This window comes from Hippoglossus hippoglossus, chromosome 3 (assembly GCF_009819705.1).
Source record: "Hippoglossus hippoglossus isolate fHipHip1 chromosome 3, fHipHip1.pri, whole genome shotgun sequence".
Classification (NCBI taxonomy): Eukaryota; Metazoa; Chordata; class Actinopteri; order Pleuronectiformes; family Pleuronectidae; genus Hippoglossus; species Hippoglossus hippoglossus.
In genome coordinates, this window is record NC_047153.1 from 11,383,901 (window position 1) to 11,393,981 (window position 10,081).

Here is a 10,081-nt window from a genome sequence, read left to right on the forward strand (position 1 = left end):
AAGAATACATAAGGCCTGAGAGATGCTTGGAGGGTTGAAGAACAAGGGGGGAATAAAATGAGTGGGAGGCGAAACGTGGGAGGAAAGGATGAGAGAGGAGAGTAAAACGCTGCTGCAGACTTTACCTTGAAGCTCTAGGGGAAGTGCGTGTGCATGCGATAAGGACTGCAAGCCATGCAGAGGGTGACGGGAGGAGAGGAGGGGGGGCAGTGGGGTATGGAGGTGGAATGTCGAAAGAATGAGAGAGAGAAAGAGAGAGAGAGAGAGAGAGAGAGAAAAGCGGAGGAGGGAGAGAGGAGGGAGAGACGGGGGAGAGAGGGGGGAGGCTGAATCACAGGGACAGAGAGTTGGAGCGGGTGAGAGGCTCTGTGCTGAATGTGTGCTCCAGCAGAATGAATGATGAGACGACTACAGCTCCACTTTCTGCTTCTCTGGAGGATTTTAAACGGATTTTACACCCACTTTAACACTGGATTGTTTTATCAACCTGTCTATGCACAACTGCTCTGTGGTCCATGACGGTGGAAATGCAGGTAAGATCATCCATCTGATTCTCTTTTTAAATGTTTGGTTTGTGTAGTATATGTCATATATCATTGTTTGAGTGTTGATTGAAAATGGATGAGTCATGTGAATTTGCCTCTAAGTGATTATGAATTATTATGGATATTTAGTTTGATGAGAATACTTTTTTCCTATGGAATAATATGACTTTCCAAGTAGTGGGATTTCATAAAGTGGAAAAGTAGCTGTTTATTCAGCTTCATGTTTGGAGTAAAAATGTTTCTATGTTATAGTTTTAAGTTTGTCTAACTCATTTTTGATGCACTTACATGGACTGCTAACAGGAAGCTATTGCGAAAATTTTAAGTGTTTCTAACAAAGAGAAGCAAAATAATCATTGATACTGATAATGTTGAGTCCTTCGTCCATACAACATTATGACCCTGATTTTGAAATCTCCATTTGACCGTTAAAATTCTTATTTCCACGTCTAAAATCACTTAAATACACTTAAATCAATATAAAAAGAATGAGCCCGAGGATTCCTGGTCTGAGTCTGATCATTGAGTCATGCAGCGGCTGACTAAGTAAACTGAGGTGGGTGTGATGACCATTAGCAGCATGCAATTTACACACTGGAGACACCATATACACACACACTCATACACTCATGGCCACACATTCAATTTCAACAATCACTTCAACAGCAATCTGTTCAGATTACAGCTCACAGCTATGGAATTATTCTGTGCATATAGTGCATCAGTTAAATAATTATTGGGTATTTGTACATAGGCACAAGAGAAAAAGACAAAAGACAATTGTAGAGCAAGGGGAGTTCACACTTTTGTTTTAAGAAATTAGACTTACTCAGTAGTTTTAATGAGGAACAGTTGAATTACTAATAATAAGATAAGTACAGTGAGGTAACGGACATGGAACTGAAGGGAAATTGTTTATTTTACATGTATGATATATTTAAATATTTGTAGACTTGAATACTTAATTTTACTTAATGATTTTTTTGTGCATTATTGTTGTTGCTGGAGAACAACACATTAGGCCTCACTTTGAAAGAAGGGTGTGTCTGTATATATAGCTTTGTCTATAAAGGAGATTACAGTTTTTCACAAATGTTTTGCTGTAATTATTATGTAGCTACAGTGTTTTTGGACTGTATAATACATTGGTCCTTAATTAATTAATTTATCCTATGGAAGTGCTAAAATGTATATTAGATAACATGCAGCACATATTGACACCTTTTCATGTCATATAGTGAGAGGACATATATATATATAGTACCCTGACTATTCAATATTTAGTGGATAATTTAAAAAAAGTACTTATAGACCAATTTATTTTTAAGTTTCCACAAAATGCAAATTTGTTCTGTGCTTGTTTCCGATACCTCTTTTCTTGCACTTAAAGATATTTACATACAAACTATTAACAGAATAACTGATAGGATGTGATCAAATTTCAAACACATTTTAAAATATTGAAAATATTAATTTTTGTAATATATGTTTTGAAGTAGAAAGAGTTTTTACAGGAATTGCTGCTGGGTTCAAAATTCCCATGAATGCTATAATTGCTGTCGTGAAATTACGTTTTGAAAATAGAAAATCTAGAGTGAGGTGTAATGTAAAATGAGAATATTGGTGTGAAACATATTGTAGCACAAACTCATGTTGCTAAGGAACAAGAAAATGTGTAAGCGTGACGTTAAACAGGAAAAGATAAAATAACCAGAACCAGATAGTAACACTATGTGCTTGTATCTGCGTTTGTGTGAGTATGTTGCTCGTGCACTTTTCTGACAACCACAAGGGAAACGAACACAGACAGAATGACAAGTTAAGATGTGAAAAGGAAGTGGTCTTTCCGCTCGTGTGCTGTGGACGTCGGCCTCAGGCGGCTCAGAGCCAGCCTGTCCATTATTACTGCACATGACCCCTCTGCGCGTTGGGCGATCTGGCCTGAGAGCCATGACCAAGCCCCCAGACTCTGCCTACATATGTCCGACCTGTCACTCAGGGACACAGCGCTGTCAGAGAAAATTCATTGCATGCATGAACAACAACCTCAAGTGCAGCTATTCCAGCACAAGTGTCTCCAGAGAGAGACAAAGGGTAGGCGTTATTAAAGGACCCCCAGGGTTGGATTTATTTGTGCACATGTGGTCAAATATAGTGAATTACCAGTTGTTCAAGTAACTCATTGCACTGCAACTCAGTTGAATTCAATGTTATTTGTATAGCGCCCAATCATAACATGCATTATCTCAAGGCAAATTAACATAGTAAGGTTGAGACCTCAACAATTATAGAGAAACCCAACAATGCACTATGGAGAGAGAAAAATGCCTTCATGAACAGGAAGAAACCTCCAGCAGAGCCCAGAGCACTCAATGTGGCTGGACATCTGCTTCCATTGATTGGGGTAAGAAAGACCTGCATGGCTACAAAGTGTATGACTCTAAAGACAATGTCAATGCAAGGCCTGCTCGTAAATTGGTCCATTCGCCTTAAGACAGAAATGTATTAAGTGGCCAATTCATCCTAGTTTGACTACTTGGATGGATTGACATGAAATTTAGCGCCTATATCCACAGTCCCACGTAGATGAATCAAACTTACTTGAGGATTCCCTAACTATTCTTCTTGCGCCACCATGAGGTTGACACCTGCAGTTTTAATGAACAATATCTTGACAACCATGGATTGCCTTGAAATTGAAATTCCAGGTTCATAAAGGATTCATTCTAATGACTCGTCCTCTGGCATCACCATCAGGTCACAGGTTTGACTTATTGAAAAGAAGTGGTACTCGGGTATTGACAATGATTCAGGTATTCAGAATACCTCAACATCATGAACGCGGTGGTGCGTCTGGTTTTCGATCATCCTTAAAGGAAACATGCCACTCTGCTGTTCATTGACCTTCACTGGACATGCATGGTCGTTCCAATCAAACTCAAGTTTCTAATGCTTCCTAACACAGAGATTATTGAACCCATGAACTCGATCATACAGGTGTATCTTCCATCTCTGCCACTGGGTTCCTCTAAACTGGATTGTGAATCCCAGATGGTGGAACAAGCTTCCCTCTCTGTCGCCAAGAACCGCTTGAAGAGTCTTCTCCTCAGAGAGCGCCTCCTCTCCTAACACCACTAACACTCTACCTGCACTTACTGCACAGTTCTTTACCACATCTCTTTGCACTTTGTCCCTTAGAACAGATTTAGCACTTATTCAGAAGTCTCCTCCAACGTACTGCAGTGGGGCTTGACTGTTGTTGATCACATGTAAGTCAGTACCAGCCAGCCCCATATATCAGAGTAAGTCCACGTCAAAATACAGCAGCAGAGTGTTTGCAAAATCCAACAGGCGTAGATGTAAAACTGAAAAAAACTAAAACTAAAATAATACAAATATCTCTGGATTAAAAGGAGGTGCAACACAATTTTTATGAAAAATGTCTGGCAGAAAACAGTTTTGTTTGTGCACTTGTTTGATGTCTTTTTACTTTGTCACATTGAACAGATTTGGCCTCACTCCAAGGTCTCCTTCAATATAATGTACTGGACCTTGAGTGATGTTTTTCACACGTAAGTCAGTTTGAATATAGCTGCCAAATGATGTATATATATAAGTCAAATGTCATAACATTGGATTGATAACTATTGGATGGATTGCCATAACATTTTTTTTGCCATTCATTTGCCAGATGAATTGTAAAAACTAGACCCCCTGACTTTTGATTGATATTACATTTACATTAACATTTAACAGCAGTTTCAGACTCATTCCCCTTTAACATTACATGAATCACCTTGATTGTTTTTTTTTCACACTGTAAAATACAGCTTCTAAATCTACACTGTTGAGGCAGGTCTGCAGTATTTGACTAAAGCACCCTGTTAAAATTCAGATATAGGAGCTAGTTGAAGGAGATGTTGGTATGGCATCGCTCTACCAGCAGTAACTGTCTGTGTGTGTGTGTGTGTGTGTGTGTGTGTGTGTGTGTGTGTGTGTGTGTGTGTGTGTGTGTGTGTGTGTGTGTGTGTGTGTGCGCACGTGCACTGTCTTTGCTGTCAGCTGTTTGTCTCACTATCCCTGAGGTCTTGCCACAGGGAACACTTCCGCTTGTCATCTTTAGTCAAGGTAAAGGCAAAAAGCTCCTTAATGAGGTTCAACCAAATTTTTTTTTTCATTTGTTTCAACTCCAGTGTCATCAGATAAATTATGAGTAAAGGGATGGATTTGTTAAGACATTATTTAGTGACATTATATTTGCCCAAAGCTGTTGGAAAAAAACAAGCATGTGTATAATTCACGATTTATCTTTGGATGTATCATTTACGCTGCACATTTTAATTATCCTCATGATGAATCTGTTTAAATGATTTATAGATCAAAACAATCAAAGGATTTACAAGGTTCTTTGGTTTGTCAGTTTTAACATGTTGCTGCAGCTGATTGTTACTGTCACTGATATGAAGTGAACACCAAGGTGCAATGAGAAGCATAACTTTAACAAACATACAACTTGTACCTGGAAAACCAGCAATACATTCATTTACAATTCACCTGAATATTAAAAGTGTTAAAGGAAGGACTCTCAACTAGACTGGTTGAGGTTAAGCTCAGTACTTTTGGACCCCAGTGGAATTGAAAGGTCTCTGGTAGCCTTTGAGAAAAGCCAAGCATGAGACCAAAAAGCTACCTGCTCAGGACCAACAACAGATACAAAATTATCCAATTCCAATTTTGGAAATGTCATCAACACGCCCACTTGCTTGCGGTTAATCCTCTGGGCAATATCCTGCTGTTTTCTCACACGGACTAATTCAGACATTCCCCAGGCATAAAAAAAGGAGAAGTAATATAAATAATTTTGTGATAACAATTGTGCAACTATGACGCAATACAGCAAACACTAACAACATGCAAGGGTTAATTCCTGGGAAGTCTCATGTGCATACTCTTAAGTATGCTTGAGTGGCATGCTCTAAAAAGATATTGTACACAGATGTCTCTGTGAGTGCCTGTTGGACAACAAGGCACTCACAGAGTCTCACATAATTTGACGCAGTCCTTTAAGAAAGCTGGTATGATGGCAGAGTAAATACCAAGACAACAGTATAGAATGGTGTAGAGGCTGCAAACAATAGCATCAATCCAGCGATCAGATAGCCATTCGATAGTCTCTCCGCCTGAGCCATTTTCCCACCTGAGGCAGAAACATGACTATCTGAGATTCACAGTGTGCTGATAGGAGTGAGGAAGCAGGATGCTGGTGCCAGAGGGCGCAAATGGGTTCAGTACTTTAAATCAAAGGTCAATAATCAGTTGATCAGATTCAAAATGTTCAGTCAGTAAAGCATGAAAACTGGGAACTGAATATTTTGATAGGCCCTAGATCATGATTATTTTTATATATACCTTACGCTTTTGTAAAAAAAAACTCACCTGCTAATATGACTTTCTGTACATAAAATGTTTTACTATCAGCATATTTGAATTTAATTTGTGGAAGGATCATTAATTCAAAATCAAAGTTAGACCAGTGTGTAGTGGCATCCGGTGGTGAGGTTGCAGTTTGCACCTAATTGAATGCTCCTCACCACTCGCTTTAAGAATCTACAGTGGCCTTCAGGTAACGTAAAGCAACAAAAAGGTCCTATACTGCAGCCAGCCACCAGGGGGCAATCAAGATGTTTTGGCTTTACTTTCGGGAGTTGTCATGTCAATGTCTGTGGTTCCCTAAGTCAATATAAATGGCTCATGAAAACAATAATTCTAAGTTTCAGGTAATTATAGCTAATGAAAACATTATTATGAATCAGACAGTGGTCCTTTAAACAAGCAGGAGGTTTTTCTCTCTTGTTTGTCAAGTTCTCATTATTCGGAGGCTAATTCACTGCTGGTACCAGATGTTTCCAAGCTTGTGACGTTTCTTTGATTGTGTTTCAAAGCCATGGCGAGAACATGGGTTTGACTTTGGTTTTGCTCTGGTCTGAATATGTCCATTCCTGTTACCCTTTGTTTTGTTGGACGTGTGCACCTTCCTGCTCTCCAGCCCAGTGAGCAGCATAAATGATTGAAGGACCTGCGTATTTGGTTGTCAGATGAGAGGGACATTTAGTACTGAACCTAGAGTTTCTGCATGGGTACTGACAGCATCGAGGTGCTCCCAACAGTGTTAGAGTACAGAGAGACATCATGTAACCACAACACACATGTAAAAAAAAATCACTGTCCACACTCGCTTTCTACTCCAGGTGGAGGTCAATAACTACAACACATATTTTTCTTCATTTTAAAAATAGTGTTTTCAAGTCTGCACATATTGAGTCTTCAACAACCTCCAAACCATCATTGAATTATGGGCTTCATATATGATAAGATATTACAAAGAAAACAATCACAAAAAAAAAACACATTATTTTCTAAACAATCATCTATGTGCAGCCGTGAAATTTATATATAGCAACATTTTAAACAGCAACTAGGTTTATAGACCTATGCACAGAAATAAATATATTCATGATTGTGGCTTCAGGAAAAGATGTCCTAAAGACCACTGTTTAAATTCTTTCTAATACATATTGATATATTGATATATTGTCAGATTTACACACTACCCATTGAATTTGTATAAGACCCACATTGTTCAGTGTTATCAACGATAATTATATATGACAAAACAGTATTTCGAAAATGTGCAAATCGTTTTTGGATGGTAAATGTGCCGTTAAAGTGGAAGATAAGAACATTTTGTCTCGTTTTAGCGCTGAACACTTGAGATATTAGATTTGTTTTGTATGTGAAGTGCGTTATCACAGTTATTTATAACATTAATGATAGCGGAAATCAAGATTTTGACTTGACTGCATAATGAGAGTGGATATTCTGTTGTCTGTGCTTCACACAGTTGTGACTGAGCTTTACTTTATGATACAAGTTGACTTGCAGGGCTGGAGGAAGTACTCAAATGTTTTACTTAAGTAAAAGTACAGATAAACAGACAAAAATATACTCAAGTAAAAGTAAAAGAATCACGTTCACTTTTCTACTTGAGTAAAAGAGTAAAAAGTAAATATTTACAGAGTCGCCAATGTTAAGGTCTGCCACATCAAAACCTGTGCCATCTGCATGTCTTGTTTGATACAAGAATTATACAGACTGTCATATTTATAATTAATGCTGCAGATGATGCTACTGAAAACACTTAATATTAATTCATATCTGAGTCTGGTCAGGGGCCTTCATCACTCTTTTGATGATTCTTTACTAGTGATGATGCTGCTCCAGACATGCTTTGATGTTGAGGAAGACAGTGTTTTCCTCATGTGATTTAAATGTGTTCATTCAACAGGACAGTTCCTCAGCACAGGACATGGTCTCCTGAGCAGCCCGACCACGGACACATCCAAGGGATAAACCAGTCAGTGTATCCTGGGCCATGACTGCTCTGCTTCACAACGTCAGCGGCCCAGGGAGCACAGCGGTTCTGCTGCCGATCACAGACGGACCATTCAACCTGACAGCAGCGGCTCAGGCAGGACCCGGGTCAGGCCAATCACTGGCTCCTCTCTGTACCCTCTGTTGCTGTGGGTTTCTCAACCGTACCTTGGCAGTGGTGTTCATGGTCAGCCTGGCGTTTGCCATCGTGGTTGGAAATGTGGTCACGCTTACTGTCTTTGTGCAAACAAGGCAGTCGAGAACACCACAGGGATACTTGAAAGGTAAATATTGTAAAACATATTGCTAACCATTTTTTCATGTGGTTTTTGTACATGTCGGCCATTCGTGGTGCCGGGGCTGCCCTTTATTTTTCATAATGCTCCTTGAGACTTTTTTGTGCGTCTGAACATGATACACCTGTGTATCAATTTTTTGTGAAAATCTGTCAAAGTGAACTCAGGGGCTGTGTATAGGTGGCGCTGTTGAGCCATTTTGCCACGCCCATTTCAAATTACTCCAGAATACGTAAATTTCTCCGACTTTTGAATTTCCTGCAAACTTTGGCGATGATTTGAGCATGTTAAAGCCCTCAAAAAGCCAATTCATTTGGCAGAGAATAATAATAATAAGAATCCTTACAATTTCAATAGGGCCTCCCACCGTCGGTGCTCGGGCCCTAACTAGAATAACTGGAGGCGAATCGAGAAGAAAACAGCCTGAATACATCCCCTGACTTCTTCTTCTTCTTCTTCTTCTTCTTCTTCTTCTTCTTCTTCTTCTTCTTCTTCTTCTTCTTCTTCTTCTTCTTCTTCTTCTCATTGTGTCTTCTCTCTCTACAGTGTCTTTGGCCATAGCAGACATGATGGTTGGTGTCCTCGTCGTCCCTTTCTCCGTCTACACTGAAATCTCTCTAATGGTGACGAGCTCTCTTCCCATTTGGTACCAGGGTAGTTCCACTTCCCCGGCCTCCTCCTCCCTCGGCGGAATAGTGAGCCCCTGGCAGCCCTGCATGCTGATTGGCCCCGTGTTTGCTGGATGCACTTTTGTCTCCATTAGCACCATCTTCCTCATGACGTTGGAGCGAAGCGTGGCCATCTTGTGGCCGCTCCAAAAGGACGCCTTGGTGACTCGGAGGCGGACTCTGCTCCTCATCCTGCTCTCTTGGGGGGCGAGTTTCCTGCTGGCTCTCGCGCCGCTCATCTTCAGCAGTAACTTCATTCTGGAGTACAATGAGTGCAGTCGTATGTGTAACTACACACCTCTATTGCTTGGAGGCCAGCTGCCACCCGATGCCAACATTTTGCTGCTGTTCCCAACGTTTGACTTCACGCTGCTTGGTGGCACGTTAGTGGTTAATATTTTGTCTTTCACAAGCATTCGACGGTACTCCCGAAAACGCAAACTGCTCTCAGAGGGAAGTCTGAGTGATGGAGGGGGTGGAGGAGCAGGAGGCGGCGTAGGAGGCTGCCCTCACAGGCCTTCTTTCTCGGACATTAAAGCTGCCAAGACGATTGGCATACTGACCTTTGCCTTCACAGCATCCTTCTCTCCCATCGCAGTGTTTGTGCTCGGGAACGTGGTGGGATACACCTGGTGTAACTTTTCCTTTGTTGCCTTCTGGATCCTGACAGGAAACAGCTGCTGCAACGTGATCATCTACAGTGTCAGGGACCACCGCTTCAGGAAGGGTGTGACACTACTCTTTAAGCGAGACCACTCCCCCCCACATGGCGATAAATCTTGAGAGATACATTCATCGGCAACAGGTTTACTGTTTTGTGGATGTTTTCCAGTAAGTTTGACTTTAAGGGAATAGGTTGACATTTTGAGGAATGTGCATATTCACTATCTTGGCAAGAAAAAGAAGAAACCGCTCTCTCTGTTTGTACGGTAAATATGAAGCTGGAGTTTGTGGCTCGGTCACATAGATTGTATGTAATGATGGATGAAGCGTCTTCACTTCTAGAAATGAAGTCAAAATAACCCAGATATGGACGACGGCATCTTGCAGATTTGGAACGAAAGTCTATGCAGTAGTAATTGGGGGATGGAACCTCTGTAGCAAGGTCCCTTCAATACATGTGCTTGATTCTATTAGCAGT

At 40.6% G+C, this 10,081-nt stretch overlaps 1 protein-coding gene across 1 annotated transcript; it reads left to right on the forward strand.

The window, feature by feature from the left end:
* Positions 1-299: 299 nt before the first annotated feature.
* LOC117759486 (beta-2 adrenergic receptor-like) lies at positions 300-10,081 on the forward strand. The gene is made up of 3 exons (XM_034581624.1): positions 300-533; positions 7,891-8,260; positions 8,819-10,081. The coding sequence occupies exons 2-3, from the start codon at positions 7,978-7,980 to the stop codon at positions 9,721-9,723; spliced, it is 1,188 nt and encodes a 395-aa protein (XP_034437515.1). The 5' UTR covers positions 300-533; positions 7,891-7,977; the 3' UTR covers positions 9,724-10,081.

What these genes read in the sequence shown, in the direction of transcription:
- LOC117759486 (XM_034581624.1), top strand. Translation starts at nt 7,978, where the DNA reads ATGACTGCTCTGCTTCACAACGTCAGCGGCCCAGGGAGCACAGCGGTT. An exon ending in ACCACAGGGATACTTGAAAG is followed by an intron (nt 8,261 to 8,818) that starts GTAAATATTGTA and finishes CTCTCTCTACAG; the next exon opens with TGTCTTTGGCCATAGCAGAC.